A 14,158-nucleotide genomic window follows, 5' to 3' on the forward strand; every position below is an offset into this window, starting at 1 on the left:
AGCGAGCCTGCCAGGCAATCTCTAACGAGCCCGATTCGAATCGAGAATCGGACGCGCCGATGTACGAATGGTCCTCAGGCCTGAGTCGCTCAGTCGATACGTCGAAGACGCAGAACTGCAAGGCTCATAGACTCATCAATCATCTCGTGTGCGGCTTGATGTGGCAACAGCTAACTCTGTCTCTTCGCGACAATCTCGTCTTGCATCATCTACCTCGCACGATGCAGCGCAGCTGCAGTCTCAAGAAGCCTCACTCGTGTCCTCGAAGTAGAGCGCATGCCGCTGCCATCACCACATGTCTCGTGTATCGTATTCAGAAACACTGCTGTATCTGATCAGCATGTCAAAAACGAAATCGGTGCCATTCGTCGAGCAAACAGAACGATACAGCAAGAGCAACTGCAAAGCCCCTTCGAGGCAAATCTCATGTCTCCCTCGTTGCACATTGCATGAAGAAGCTGCAATTGCTACAGATCAGAAGATCGATACGATGAGGTCATTCGGAGGCTATCGATCGACGGCTGCCGTCCTCGACGCGTGCAGGTAGAGCCGGGTCGCGAGATAGCAGCTCATCCAATCAGACCCTCTCATCGCATCGCTGCACTCACGCCTCCGCACTCGCAGCAAGAGGGTCTCTCGGTCAGGACGGGTCGCGACAGTCACCGCATCTCTATACGCACGCAATGACTGACCGACGCTCATCTACTGCAACGCCTCCCTCAACCCCGCCCAGGTGTGTGCAGTCCCACGCTTGTTATGTCACTTCCGATTCATGGGTGGCTCATGCAGCTGACAGGACCAGGTTTGGTCATCAGCTGCTCGGCAATGGCTGCGCCTCTGTTGCCGGCGCCCAACAGAGCACTTGCGAGGCGAGTCAAAAGCCCAACCTCTGCCACGAGGTCTATCAGCAGATGGTCGAAAGCAGTGACTATNCGACTTGCCTTGNTCTTTGATACGGCTGCTCAGATCCGCAGTCATGACGAAATCTTCGATCTCTTGAGCTGTCGCATCGGACAGCCAACGGCGAATGATGATTCGGTCCGCTTGCTGAGCCGTGGTTGTGGCGGTGACGAGCGCGGTAGCTGGTAGAGTTGTGACAATCTGCTGGAATGACAACTCTACCAGCTACCGCGCTCGTCACCGCCACAACCACGGCTCAGCAAGCGGACCGAATCATCATTCGCCGTTGGCTGTCCGATGCGACAGCTCAAGAGATCGAAGATTTCGTCATGACTGCGGATCTGAGCAGCCGTATCAAAGAGCAAGGCAAGTCGTATAGTCACTGCTTTCGACCATCTGCTGATAGACCTCGTGGCAGAGGTTGGGCTTTTGACTCGCCTCGCAAGTGCTCTGTTGGGTGCCGGCAACAGAGGCGCAGAGAATCAGGACCGAGCAAACGTCGTTCCTTACGACAGTGCTCTCAGCGCTGTGGCGAGCGCCACATCGTTTACAACGCCGCGCGAGACATCACCTTCGGGTATCAGCTCAACTTCAGTCATGGCAACCGCCGCAGCTCCGGCGCCAATTCCGACTGGGATGTTCTTGCGCGATCGTGCACGCAGACATAGTGCGACCGCACCTGCGCAGGGAGTCAGCCCTCGACTGCCAGTCGAAACGACAATGCCCAGACCTGCCTCGGCTTCGGGTGACATCAGAGTGCGCGCCAATCAACAGCTTACTGGGCTTCTGGACGACATGCGCCGACGATCACAGCCAACGGACACGCTCACGAGACTGGCTGCTCGAGCGATTCCCAGAGACCTCGTTTGTCCCATGGGCTTTGCACAGATTGCTTTACGCGTCCATGAAGCCGGCCGTTTCCCGGGTGTATTCGCCATGCCCCCGTATCTCGAATCGCAAAGGCCGAATGAGCTCATCGTCTGCCTTGAAATCGTCGAGCTCGGGGCGTTGCTGAAGATAGCCATCGGCTTCCAACGTGCACGCCAAAACAACGACAAGGACCATTTCGGTATCTGCTATGTGTCACATCAGAACTATGACCTCAGCCTCGTCGATGGTCTACGAATGATCTTGGAGGCAATCGACAGTACCCGAGAATTTGATCACTGTCAGAAGATCAGCATCTTTGTTCCATCTCGCGCGCTTCTGGCTGTCGTTCGATCAGCCCCTTGGCACCTGCTCCCATCGACGCGCCGCCAGACTGTCATTCTGCTCACTCACACATCGGATGCAGAGCCCAACTCGCTCAAGAAACGCATACGAGTTATGGCGGCGAGCCCTGGCAACGACTCTCGCGAGCTACAGAACATCACGCGCGCCCGAGTTGGAGATCTAATCGAGCAGGCGCATGTCCATTGAGCAATCATGTTGCCGAGTCTGATGGCCGAGGCGAGGCAAGTAGCGAATGAGCAGATCAGCAATGTAGTCGGTAGAGCTGGCCTGCAGACACGAGAGTACTCAGCAGGATGCAAGGCTGTTCGGTGGATGGCAATCCACCCAAATGGCGTGAGATTTGCTCCCGGACTGGTGACGAGAGACTCTCCGTGACCCATCGTGCCATGAGCCGAGCCGTGTCCCGTGTCTGCCTGAGCTTCTAGCGGATCATGCAGCAGAAGGACGTGCTCGATGGCTTCCTTGCAAACGTAGTAGACTGCACTGAAGATGAGGAAGACGCATAAGCACCCTCTGCTGTCATCAATTTCAAGTTAGCTTTCAGATGTCGAGTATCGAGCTCGAGCTGGGCCCAAGCTAAGCTGCAAGCTTTGACGGACTTAGTGACAGGCAGAGGCGACAGTCAATACACGATCGCTATCCTGATCTCTTATTGCAACATGGTCGCATAGAGCTTCAGCAAAGGCAAAATATAAAAAACATAAGTATGCATGTCTGCAAGGCTAGCCCGCCAGCCCTTGGCTACGAGGTCATCGACCGCTAGGCTGGACAGCAGCTCGATCAAAGACTGTAGAGTGCAAGTGAGCAGCAGGACCAAAGTGAGGAAGACGAGTTGGACAAGAGGACGGCGAGCAGTCGAAAGCACGTGCAGGTATCGCGCTGGTCGCCCGAGTTNGACTGTNANATACGNACCATAGCATACGAAAGATGGATGCCCGGAGTACGGGTCCCCCAGCGCGATGAGGCAGAAGCGCAGCCATGCTGGTGCTGAGAGTAGTCGCCAAGCTCGTGGTCGAAGTCGTACGCACCATAGCATACGAAAGATGGATGCCCGGAGTACGGGTCCCCCAGCGCGATGAGGCAGAAGCGCAGCCATGCTGGTGCTGAGAGGTTTGCCAGGTTTGTTGCCAAGTCCTGCGAGAAGTGAAGATTGAGCGCGGCGCCTGGCTTTTATAATGTCACCAGACGCGACGAGTGCAAATCTCCTCGTGATCATAAGCTGCTCCCAATTCTCGAACGAAATGAAGCGTGTTTTTTCTCTGATCAACAAGCCTTCCGAGTGGGCGCGCACGCATATGCATCATGTTTACCAGGCTCATGCATGCGCATGCGAATGTCCATGCGGATGCGATTGCCATGATGGGGCAGCATGCGAATGATCATGAAGTCCACAATGGTCGCGAGCAGTATGGACATGGCTGGCTAGCGAGAGCCGGCTTTGTATGCATGACCTTGACCGTCAATTCGCCTGTCGGACCGCCGATCGACCCGCCACCCGTGCTTCTCGACAGCGCAGGCGAACATTTTTGCCGAGCCATTTGGGTCAGTGCCAGTGTATCCGAATCGCTGGCATCCATTCGCACGTGTATTTCTAGCGTTTTGACAAACCGCGTCATAGCGCCATAGCCCAAGCGACCTGCAGTTGTAGGCTGAGTAGCAAGGCGATGGCAGACTTTGATGCAATCAGCACGCCGTTCTACATCTTCTTCATCTATGTCGAGCCGCTCTTGACGGTCCTCGGCTTGCTCTATGCGGTCGTCCTGCCCGTCCAGTACCACACTGAACTCATTCCGGCACATCTCCTGTCGCTGCTCGAGTCTACCTCAGAGGGCTTGATCGGCAAGATCCAACATGGCACTCGATCGGATGCCGCTGCAATCACGAGTGCGACCTTCATGCTCATCCATCAGCTCGCGAGCTGCTTTGGCATCCTAGCCTGCATGAGCGCTATTTTCCTGCGTATGCTCATCATTTCACTGCGCTCCAAAGCTGCCAACTCTGGCAAAGCCAAGCTTGCGACAGAGCATCTCCTCTTTGACCTGTTGACGCCCTATTTTGCCATCTTAGCAGTCTTTGACTGGGTACACATATTGCTTACGCTTTACGATCTCGGTCCTGCTGCTAGGAGGCCGACGGAATGGAACAGCCTCATTCATGGCAATGTCACACTCGTCATCGGACTGTTTGCCATGAGGACGGCGTGGTATCTCAGTACAAAAGCGAGTCAGGGCAAGAACAAGTTAGCGTAACGCGCACAACAGAATAATCTATGTGATCTCTATCTGCATCATATCACGCTCGAGACAGTCAAGTCGACGGTCGATCGAGTTAAGATACTCTCTGGTCTCCCTGCGCATCGCTTCCAATCTGCGCTTCTCTTCCAGCAAGATGTGCTGTTTGTCGAATTTGACTTGCACGCTGTCACGTTTATCGAGGTGCACGGACGACGGAAAGGTGTCCCCTCTTGGCGACTCCAGCCGGGGAGCGCTAGCCGGTCGTCGCGGCAGGGCTTGATCGAAAGGTCGCAGCCAATCTGCACCGCTGACGGGCGTACGACATTGGCCTGTACTGAGTGATTCGAGGAATTGTGCCAGCACGCTAGTATCTGCTTCCGAACTAGCAGCTGCGGCTGAGGCACTCGTTTTGTCGAGCGACTGTGCCCAAGCAGCATCGAACGAAGTCGAGGGCGTGCCGAAACTGCGACTCGATCCGTTGAAGGGACTGAATAATGTGCTTGCTGGCGTTGCAAGCGAAGCGGTCGTCGGCGTTGAGATGTATGGAATCGCGTCAAATGCGAAAGGATCGCCAGTGCCGCTGAAAGGCGGCGAAATGTCCATGAGCGGTGATGGGCTGTGGGCGCGGTAGCGGGCAGATTGCGAGGCAGTCGTCTGCGAACTCGTCGAACGCTCGCGCTGCGGTCGTACATGCAGCGTGTTGCACTCGGGCGAGAGGGAGCCATCAGGGAACGACCTCGACGACATTGGAAATCCTGAAGCTCTGGATGACTTTGACGACGATGAAGCGCTGGACGGACTTGCGGAAGTGTTGACGGGCCACGAGGCATCTGTTGCCTTGCGCTTTCTCTGCGGCTGGAATGGTTCTTCAGCGAGGGGCTCCTCTTCGCGAACAAAGTCGCTTGCTCGGAACGTATAGAGCTCAGTGGGTGCAGCCGCAGGCGGTCGCTCGTGCTCGTGAATGCCGCTGTGTCGAAATCTGACGATCCAGCCTGACGAATCTGAAATGAGCGTGCTGGAGGCGCTGCATGTAGACTTGCTGAGGCCCCGATCACAGCCTGGACATCGTATGATCTTTGATGGCTTGAGAGAGGTGATACTGCAATCTGGATTCTGGCAGACGATCACGCCTACACGAGGATCAGCGAGTTCGATCGTCGCTTGCACGAGGCCAGCACACCTTGGCACATCCTCCGCATTTGTCTGGCAGTTTCCCGAAAGTTGATTCGTCTGTCGCTTTTTTTGCTCCATGTCCAGCTATCGCGCCAACTGAGCAAAGGTACCGTCAGATCGATGACCGCGTGTCCGTTCGGCCAATACGCTGCACACGATAAGCTCCTACTTGAGCTGCGGGATGGCACAGCCTCACAAGCATCGTCTGCCAAGGTATAGCTGCCGTTCTCGAGACTCGATGTGCGGCTTCGAGGCTCTGTTATGTGTGAGTTGCCTGACGTGAAAGCGGATGTTAGCGCCAGGGAAAGCGAACTAGGGGCCGATAGAGCAGCTTTGGCGCAGGGCGCATATAGGCGCTGTTTCTGCGATGCTTCAAAGGCAGGCATGTCGAAGCTGGCCCTGCTGGGCAACGGCATGTCGAGTGAGCCAGTGCCTGACATCCTGAACGGTCGAGCAGTGTGGTCTTTTTTACGCTACTGTGTCTTGCTGCGCTGGCGAGGAAGCAAACAAGCTCTCGTGGCATTGTGGGCTCTTGGGATCTACAGGATGGCCAGGAAAGGGGATCTGCTTGCGCTGGGTTGCTGCCTTTGATCGACAAAGCGCAGGCACACGCGATCGCAACATCATGACCATCATGATCATGAATGCATGCTGCTCCGTGGCAGCACTTTCCTGATCCGCATAGCCTCCCGAATTGGTAGGATGTCAAACTTAGCGGATGCTGCCCCTCCTCTTGCCAAGCGACCGAAGCTAGATACCCCAGCAGTGCGAGCAAGACCGAGCAATGGTCAGCAGAGCAAACGCAACAAAAAAGCCAACAAGAAGCAGGACAAAGTCAAGCCGGGCGGCTCAGAGGAAGCGACACTGTACCATGTCATCGAATTGCTAGGCGCAGACAAGGTCGTAACGCTCACTACGGCCGGCAAAGACCTGAACGGTTCGCACCGGTTCACGCAATTTCAGGAGATTGAGCTTGACATTATCGAGCTCAGCTCACATGGTTCGCCGCATGCACTCTGGCTATGCTCGTCTCGTCTGATGAGGTGAGGTAGGAGAAGGACTGGGCGTGACTCAGGAGGGCGAGTGGGTCGTCGCTGCGCCCTTTTGCTTGCCAGGAGAGCGCATACGTGCCAAAGTCGTTCGGCATGCTCGCTTGCATTCCTACGCAGATCTCGTCGAGGTCATCACGCCCAACCGCGGCACCAACGGTCGCGACGAGTCTCGCATCAAGTGCAAGTATTTCACACAATGCAACGGCTGTCAGGTTAGTTGGAAGTAGCGGTCGCATCAATAGCAATTGACGCGCTGAAGCAGTATCAAATGATGGACTATACCGCCCAGCTTGACCACAAGCGGCTTGTCGTCGAACGTGCCTTCAGACACTTTTCGAGTAAGACTCTCGTGAAGGGTTTCTGTAATGCGAGTGACCCGAGCAACAGAGCTGTCGAGCGAACTGATACCAACGATACAAGCGACGTTACCCTCACCGGAGCAATACAAGTACCGTACTAAGCTCACGCCGCACTGGGAGGCTTACGCCCCGACGCACAAAGAGAAGCTACCCATCGGTTTCAATACTGCTGGTCGTCGTCGCCTGATCGATATCGAAGAATGTCCGATAGCAACCGATACCATCAACAAGGCATACACAGCAGAGCGAGCGAAAGTCCTAGCGTGAGCTTCAGACCATTTGTGCACCTCTCCTCTGAATGATACTCCAGCAAAGCCACGACATATAAGCGGGGAGCGACGATGCTGTTGCGACATTCGTTACCACCACGTACACGAGCAGCTGGAGCAGCTGGCACAAGCAAGACCGAGGTGGGCGAGATCGAGACGAGTCAAGAAGAGGCAAAAGACGCACCGGTATGCGTGACTGATTCCCATCATCTCGTCCGAGAGCGCATCGCGGGTAAAGATTTTGAATTCAATGCCGGCAAGTCGATCACGCCTGTCAGCCTCGCCATGCGCTGACTGATTGGTCCTCTCATCAGGTAGCTTTTTTCAAAACAATAACGGCATCCTTGACTCCCTGGTCAACTATGTTGGCGAGCAGCTGACAACCCTCACGTCCGGTGAGAGTGGTGTAAAGCTTCGCTATTTGATCGACGCCTATTGCGGCTCCGGCTTATTCGGTCTGGCGTTGGCGCATCACTTTGAAGCCGTAGCAGGCGTCGAGATCTCGTCGGATTCTGTCAAGTATGCTCGTCACAATGCCCAACTTAACGGAATCAGCAATGCGACCTTCTTGGCAGGTAAAGCGGAAGCTATCTTCGAAGGCGATCTGCTCAAATCGTACGCCAAGGACGCCACGACCGTTTTGATCGATCCGCCTCGTGCAGGCTGTGACGACGCCTTCCTCGAGCAATTACTCGCTTTCGACCCTGCAGTGATTGTGTACGTCAGTTGTAACGTGCACACGCAAGCTCGCGATATCGGCTACTTGGTCAATAAGAGCGAGCAGCGATACAGCATCGCAAGCATCCGAGGGGCAGATCTGTTCCCCCAGACGTACCATTGCGAAGGCGTCGCAGTCTTGCGCCGCTCGATAGATGTAGGAGCAAATGCATGATGCGTTGCGAGTACATGTACAACAGACAGGAGACATTGGTCGTACGATGCGGTGCGGCTTTACGAGTTGCGGTCTAGATTGTCTCGGCCCATCCTCTGAGATCGACTTCTGCTGTGCTTGCTTTCACGAGCCAGCGATGTTTCTGCGTCGCCCAATTTGGCAATCTCGCAGAAAAGGACGTTATGGGACTCACAAGAAGTTGCTTGGGAGTCGGACGCTTCTCGACGACTTTCTCGAGACATGCGCCAATGAAGCTCTCGATCTCGCGAGGGAATTTGCCAGCAGGCAGCGTTGGCGCGGGCTCATTGACGACGTGCTGTAGCAACTCGAGGATACTCATGCCGTGACCTCGAGGGCCGGCCATACCGCCAGGACGCTGCGTGCCTGCGTCTGCGGATCTCCTAGGCGGTCTCGACTGCTTGCGTCGTTCGGCTTCTTCTGCGATGAAAGAATCTTTGCCGCTCGGATGGACAGGCGACAGTGTCTGATCGTCGTCGTTTTCGCCGTCAGAGTCGTCTGCATCCGGCGCAAAGGGGAAACGACCCAGTGCGAGCTCGATGAGGGTGATGCCGAGCGACCAAGTGTCACTACGGACAGAGTATGGCGCTCCCTGTATTCTTTCCGGCTGCCTCCACCGTATGCATAAGCGCCTGTACAGGTTCTCAGACATGCAGGACTGACCGACATGTACGTTGAAGTGCCCACAAAAGTGTCGGCAATGGAGTTGATGAGTTCGCCGGAGACGCCAAAATCGCAGATCTTGACTTGGCCAGCCGAATTGACGAGTACGTTGGAAGGTTTGACATCTGTGACGATCGCCGTACCATAAGCAAACAGGTAATCCTTCAAGAGAACGACTGACCTCGGTGAATGATACGGTGCGCATCGTACAGATAGAAGAGGCCGGTAACGACGGCGAACGCGATCTTACCGAGCACATCGGGTGAAATTGGACCGATTTTCTTGTAGATGCTGTCGAGGGATCTGCGCGCTGTATTGATTGAGCACGGGCAAGCATGTGCAACGTCATCCAACTGGCCCTTTGTCCATGAACTCCATGCACAAGCAGATCGTCGGCTCGGCAAGATATGCTCCATAGAAGGACACAATGTAGGGCGAGTTCTGTGCAGCATATGAGCACCGCAGTCACTGATGGCAAGCAGACGCACGCAGTCGTGAAGAATCTGCAATTCGCGAAGGATTTGCTTGCGAACAGATGGCTTGGCATCAATGTGGACGACCTGCACGCCCCCGGCTCATTGCATCAGATGTATGTCTTAGGCAGAGTGCGTTGACGTGCCTTGCGTGCCATCTGGAGGCCAGTTGGCAAGTGACGAGCTTTGCTGACTGTGCCTCCGTTGCCCGCGCCAAGCTCAGAGATGATGACAATATCCTCTGGCTTCATGTCAAGCTTGACTTCGAGTCCAATCTCGAGCGTCGCGAGCTGCTCGCTGAGCTGATCCGTGTAGGTACCTTTGCTCTCATTGCTGCTACTTGAGCCTGGCAGACGCGACAGTGAGGTGGAGGAGGATGCAAAAGAGTCTGCCGCACTCGATCTGCTGGCGAGCGATTGATTGTCTGAGGTCGAGGGACCCGATGAGCGGCAGTCGCAGTCGGAGACGGAAGCGTAGCTACCACTACTCGTAGACGCGCGAGGGCTCCCATTGGCTGCGCTAGAGTCTGCACGTAGTCTGCCTGTGGCGGGTCCGATGATCGTGCCTGGCTTGGCTGCATCTTGGGAGATCTGAAGCCCTTTGATGTTGCGCTACAGGCGGATGAATGACTCGGTCAGCTGTTCGAGAGTGATGTGCTCTCATCGAGCTCACATTCTTGCGCTCCTTCATGCCGAGCATCTCGATTGGGGTTCGTGGATCCGAAGAAGCGGGGACGAGCTCAGCAGAGCTCCACGAGCGCTTCTGACCCGCGCACGTCACGGCTCGCAACGCTCAAAGGTGCCTGGCTGGCTGGAACGCGCCAATGTCAAATCGCGCGACGAGTCGACAATCGAGTTCGCAAGCGGTCCCTACCCCGCAATGTCTCCCTTCTCTGCCTCCCACAGTCTTGCGAAGACTGGCTGTGTTCCCACTCTGCGCTTCTCAGACGTCCTGGCTCATGGTCGCAACCACGCTCGACATCTGACCAAGCACTAGTGGCAATTGATCGCGCACGGTCCTCGACTGTATGCTCGCCGTCGTAGCTTGATAGCTATCGCACACGCAGACATCTCCTCGAGCAGAGGAAAGTATGGTCAATGTGCAGAAGCTCAGTGCAGTTTTGGGCCACTCCCGCGAATCATGGGAACAAGATTTGCCGCATGCCGCGCAGATGCTGCGATCAAAATCCGCTGGCTCGGATCAGACTCACAACCTCATCAAAGTCGATTCGGCTGCATCGTCGCCCTCGTTCCAATCCGCAGTCAGTATCACCAAGGTCTTTGCTAATGGACAACGAATGAAGCATATGAAGCCTGACGTTCATCTCATCGCTTGGGCGAGCTCTGTCGAGAGATTAGATGATACGCCGCCTTCGCTCGGATCTCCCGCCTGTCCCTCTTCGCCTGGCTCGTCCTTCGTCAGCGACGACGACTCTGATACGCCTCGTCCACTGACACCGCACACATGCGAATTCCCGATAGGGCTCGGCATCGAGTTGGAGGCATCTGACGTGCTACAATCAAAATGGTCGAGACCTCATCCACGCGTCATCCCTAATCGCGTAGACTCGCTGCCGAATGGCGACATGCAAACAAGGTCTCCCTTGCCGGACTCAGTGACAGCCTGTCAAAACAGGGAGCACAAGCTCCACAAAATACTGAGCGAGGACACTTTCTGCGAGTTTATCAAAGACGCGGTCGCTCTGCACTCTTTTCGGACGTATCTGCAAGATCAGCACGAGAGCAAGCACGAAAGGGCGCTTGATGCGCTCCATGATTGCCAGCTACTGCATGCCCTGCAACATACTGTGCAACAGAGCGCACGAGCAATCGACGATCTCTACCTCCGCAGCCACGGAGGATCTTGTGACGACATCGGTCTGGGAAGCGATGCTTTCGTCAAGGCACATGATGACCTACGTAGTCTCCTGGTCGCCAGCGATCAACTGCAAGGCCAGCTGACGGACTTGCTTTACAAGCCATTTCAAGCATACGTCAAGCGACAGCTCCTTCGGAAATGCTCAGTAGGACTTGCTCAGCCCTCACTCGATCGGTGTCAGATGTCAGGTCTCGCCACATCTTGGACTTTGGCTACCATGGCGAACGAGCCCAGTATTCTCGCTTGCTCGCGCGAATTCGAAGACCTTTCTTGCTACTCTCTAGAAGGGGTCTTGGGCCGCGACTGTCTTTTCCTTGAGACTCTAGCTACTTCGAATGACGCTATCGAAGGCATCAAGCGTCAATTCGCGAAACAGGAAGCAGCGATCGAGCTGCTCGGCAACTACAGAAAGGACGGACAGGCCTTCATCAACATGCTTATTATCTTGCCTTTGTCATATGTCAGCGGCAAGGTTGATCTGTACCTCGCCGGTCACATCGACGTAACCCAAATATTGCTACAATCTGACGACCTCAAATCGCTTGCTGAAGTGTCGCGGCCGTACGACAGCGTCAGCAGAGCTGCTCTTCACTCGCAAGCCAGTGCGGTCTCGCCCAGTATGCTCAAGCACCTGTCGGGTCAAAAATCGGGAGCTTTCTCGGACGAAGGCATAGATTGCCGAAGCGCTATGTCCTCGCCAGCATTTGCTTATTTTCCTACGACTATACCGACCCGAAGTCGTCACAGATCAGAGCGGAGTGACGTTCCCGAGAGCATCGAGATGGACGAATCGATTACTTTGCGGCCCCGTCGAAAGCCCTCGCAGACGTTCAATACGATCTTTCGGAACTTATGCGAAACGATCCATCTGCCCGGTACACCTGCTAGGAGCAGAGCTTCCTCACTAAAGGCGACGGATCATATGCCATTGTCATGTTATGATAATGTGCGCCCTTCACGGGGCTCCTGCCCGTGTAAAGCTGACTAGACCAACAGCTTATGCTCTTCGATTCGAATCGCAAGATCTGCTACACCTCTGACAGCTTGCTACGTCTACTCGGTAAGCTCTATAGCTATTTCCTTACGATCAGCTCACAACAGGGACAGATATGTCCACGAAGAGCAAGAGTCAGTTGCTTGGCGTCGATCTGCTCAAGCTTCTGCAGAGCGACGCCGATGGGCGACAGCTCGTCCTGACGGGTCTAAGCACCGACAAGGCAAGGGCAGACGAAACCAGCAAGCTGCGCAATCGCATTGAATATGCCATCGCTCACTGCACCACTTTCGCGGTACGTGCCGGCCTACGTTGGTCGCCACTCGCAAGTCTGCGGACGAAACAGCCACTCAAGAGCTGCATGTTGCACGGCACGCCACTCTTCGCGCACAGCAGGGTAGCAACCTACGTCTTGGTTGTCACACGGCTGGACTGAGAACCGGTTAGAATAACTGCTACAATCGTAACGTTACAGACTTCTAGATGCCTTCGTGAGGGAGCCCGGCTTGGTGAGATGACTTTTTGATTATGCCTCGTCGAGACACCGCGAGCTTTGCTGGCTTGGAGAAGCCAGAAGGGAATAATGCAGCGAGGTTGTCACTGGCACATTGGTACAGGGCGCATGCGGGTTTCTTGGGGGAGTTGAGCTTGACTTAGTCCGAGGTGCGAGGGTGACGAAGGCGTGCGAATGCGACAACATGGGAACGGACGAGCTCTCTTGCTTCTCGCAGGGGAGATGGGTATCATAGCACTATGCAACCCCTGCAGCATCCCGCATCTTCGTCGTCAACCTTTTTGCCGCCAGATACCTTCATCTGGCCCATCGACTGCGCACCACCCGCGCCTGGTCTGCCCGCTTGCTGATCCTGCCAGGCATGTCAGTATATTCAGCAAGATTGAGCAAAATTGTACTCGCTTTGTTGTACTTCCTGATCTCCCGTACAAGGTCGCTGAAAGCTTCGTCGACATTTATGCGTTGCTTGGCAGATGTCTCGATGAATCGGCAGCCGAAATGCTTCGACAGGTCCCTGCCCTCTGCAAGAGAGTCGTATCAGTTCCGCATCAGAGACGGACCGAGTCGACTTGCCATGGCCGCCCACTTGTCGCTCGTATTCCAAGTCACATTTGTTGGCGACGACGATGACTGGAAAGGTATCTTTGTCCTTTACACGCAGGATCTGCTGGTGAAACGTGGCACTGCGGTCGGCGCGTTAGTCTGCGCGCAAGACGACGTCAGGTCCACGTACATCTCCTCGAAAGAGTTCCTGCTCGTAATAGAATAGACTAGCAGGAAGCCTTCGCCAGTCCGCATATACTGCTCGCGCATGGCAGAGTATTCCTCTTGCCCTGCCGTATCGAGCACGTCGAGCAACGCGACTTCCTCGTCTATCACGCACTGTTTCCTATAAGAGTCTGTCCGCCCCCAATGACTTCAGGCTCTGTGTGGATTGCGCGCAGAGAAAGCTATGCTGACCTTCTATCGTGGGATCATATTCGTCGACAAAGTGAGACTGTATAAATTGGATTGTCAATGCGCTTTTGCCTACACCTCCTCCGCCGACGACGACGAGTTTGTACTCTCTCAGAAAGGCGGCACCCGACATGCTGTCCCGAGCCTTGTTGTCCGTCCGGCGTTTGGAGCCTTGTCAAGCGTAGATGGGAGTCCAAAGAAATTGGCACGCCAAGATGAACCGACGTGACACTCGTACGTGAGCGTTTGTGAGCGGGCGCAGAGGGGTGATACTAGCTTCACTAGACTCGGACGGTCAGATGACACGTCCCAGGCTGGCTTGAGATTGGGAGGGACGACTGTGCGAAGCGAGACTCGTCTGGGCGTCGTTCGAGTAGGCCCTTTGTTGTTTGATGCAAAAGTGAATCGGCAATAGCGCCTGCGCAGGTGATTGCTCGTCGTCTGAAGCTGGCCGAGCGCTGGAAGTGATACTCGCCCTCGTATGGCTCCCGTATCCGCCTAGACCTCTGCAGCGTTTCGGTAATCGCTCGTGCGTGCCCTAGCCTTGTG

The 14,158-nt window shown here is 55.2% G+C and overlaps 9 protein-coding genes across 9 annotated transcripts; 5 read left to right on the forward strand and 4 right to left on the reverse strand.

Annotated features, from left to right (window-relative positions):
- Positions 1-724: 724 nt before the first annotated feature.
- Positions 725-2,492, forward strand: L969DRAFT_84447 (uncharacterized protein). Its single transcript, XM_014715684.1, has 2 exons — positions 725-776; positions 1,358-2,492. Exons 1-2 carry the CDS (start codon positions 773-775, stop codon positions 2,317-2,319), a joined length of 966 nt encoding a protein of 321 aa, XP_014571170.1. The 5' UTR covers positions 725-772; the 3' UTR covers positions 2,320-2,492.
- An 88-nt stretch (positions 2,493-2,580) lies between these two features.
- L969DRAFT_159484 (uncharacterized protein) lies at positions 2,581-3,573 on the reverse strand. Its single transcript, XM_014715685.1, has one exon. It carries the CDS (start codon positions 3,347-3,349, stop codon positions 2,783-2,785), a length of 567 nt encoding a protein of 188 aa, XP_014571171.1. The 5' UTR covers positions 3,350-3,573; the 3' UTR covers positions 2,581-2,782.
- L969DRAFT_101031 (uncharacterized protein) lies at positions 2,940-4,382 on the forward strand (the record flags this gene model as incomplete). Its single annotated transcript, XM_014715686.1, has 2 exons — positions 2,940-3,675; positions 3,729-4,382. The coding sequence occupies exons 1-2, from the start codon at positions 3,436-3,438 to the stop codon at positions 4,380-4,382; spliced, it is 894 nt and encodes a 297-aa protein (XP_014571172.1). The 5' UTR covers positions 2,940-3,435.
- Positions 4,320-5,557, reverse strand: L969DRAFT_84450 (uncharacterized protein; the record flags this gene model as incomplete). The annotated part of the gene is made up of 2 exons (XM_014715687.1): positions 4,320-5,497; positions 5,548-5,557. The coding sequence occupies 2 exons, from the start codon at positions 5,555-5,557 to the stop codon at positions 4,401-4,403; spliced, it is 1,107 nt and encodes a 368-aa protein (XP_014571173.1). The 3' UTR covers positions 4,320-4,400.
- Positions 5,558-6,242: 685 nt separating this feature from the next.
- L969DRAFT_607360 (uncharacterized protein) lies at positions 6,243-8,441 on the forward strand (the record flags this gene model as incomplete). Its single annotated transcript, XM_014715688.1, has 6 exons — positions 6,243-6,540; positions 6,593-6,804; positions 6,855-6,930; positions 6,980-7,214; positions 7,262-7,476; positions 7,535-8,441. 6 exons carry the CDS (start codon positions 6,243-6,245, stop codon positions 8,110-8,112), a joined length of 1,614 nt encoding a protein of 537 aa, XP_014571174.1. The 3' UTR covers positions 8,113-8,441.
- On the reverse strand, positions 8,173-10,077 carry L969DRAFT_84454 (uncharacterized protein). The gene is made up of 9 exons (XM_014715689.1): positions 9,939-10,077; positions 9,664-9,877; positions 9,413-9,612; positions 9,282-9,353; positions 9,152-9,234; positions 8,975-9,096; positions 8,794-8,918; positions 8,287-8,737; positions 8,173-8,243 (listed from the first exon to the last, which is right to left on the reverse strand). The coding sequence occupies exons 1-9, from the start codon at positions 9,963-9,965 to the stop codon at positions 8,236-8,238; spliced, it is 1,302 nt and encodes a 433-aa protein (XP_014571175.1). The 5' UTR covers positions 9,966-10,077; the 3' UTR covers positions 8,173-8,235.
- L969DRAFT_160004 (uncharacterized protein) lies at positions 9,889-12,700 on the forward strand. Its single transcript, XM_014715690.1, has 3 exons — positions 9,889-12,090; positions 12,141-12,204; positions 12,252-12,700. Exons 1-3 carry the CDS (start codon positions 10,357-10,359, stop codon positions 12,572-12,574), a joined length of 2,121 nt encoding a protein of 706 aa, XP_014571176.1. The 5' UTR covers positions 9,889-10,356; the 3' UTR covers positions 12,575-12,700.
- Positions 12,665-14,152, reverse strand: L969DRAFT_69758 (uncharacterized protein; the record flags this gene model as incomplete). The annotated part of the gene is made up of 6 exons (XM_014715691.1): positions 13,613-14,152; positions 13,386-13,551; positions 13,222-13,335; positions 13,051-13,166; positions 12,930-12,994; positions 12,665-12,889 (listed from the first exon to the last, which is right to left on the reverse strand). Exons 1-6 carry the CDS (start codon positions 13,740-13,742, stop codon positions 12,665-12,667), a joined length of 816 nt encoding a protein of 271 aa, XP_014571177.1. The 5' UTR covers positions 13,743-14,152.
- On the forward strand, positions 13,795-14,024 carry L969DRAFT_43455 (uncharacterized protein; the record flags this gene model as incomplete). Its single annotated transcript, XM_014715692.1, has 2 exons — positions 13,795-13,847; positions 13,895-14,024. 2 exons carry the CDS (start codon positions 13,795-13,797, stop codon positions 14,022-14,024), a joined length of 183 nt encoding a protein of 60 aa, XP_014571178.1.
- Positions 14,153-14,158: the final 6 nt, after the last annotated feature.

This window comes from Mixia osmundae (genome assembly GCF_000708205.1).
Source record: "Mixia osmundae IAM 14324 unplaced genomic scaffold scaffold_1, whole genome shotgun sequence".
In the NCBI taxonomy this organism is placed as follows: Eukaryota; Fungi; Basidiomycota; class Mixiomycetes; order Mixiales; family Mixiaceae; genus Mixia; species Mixia osmundae.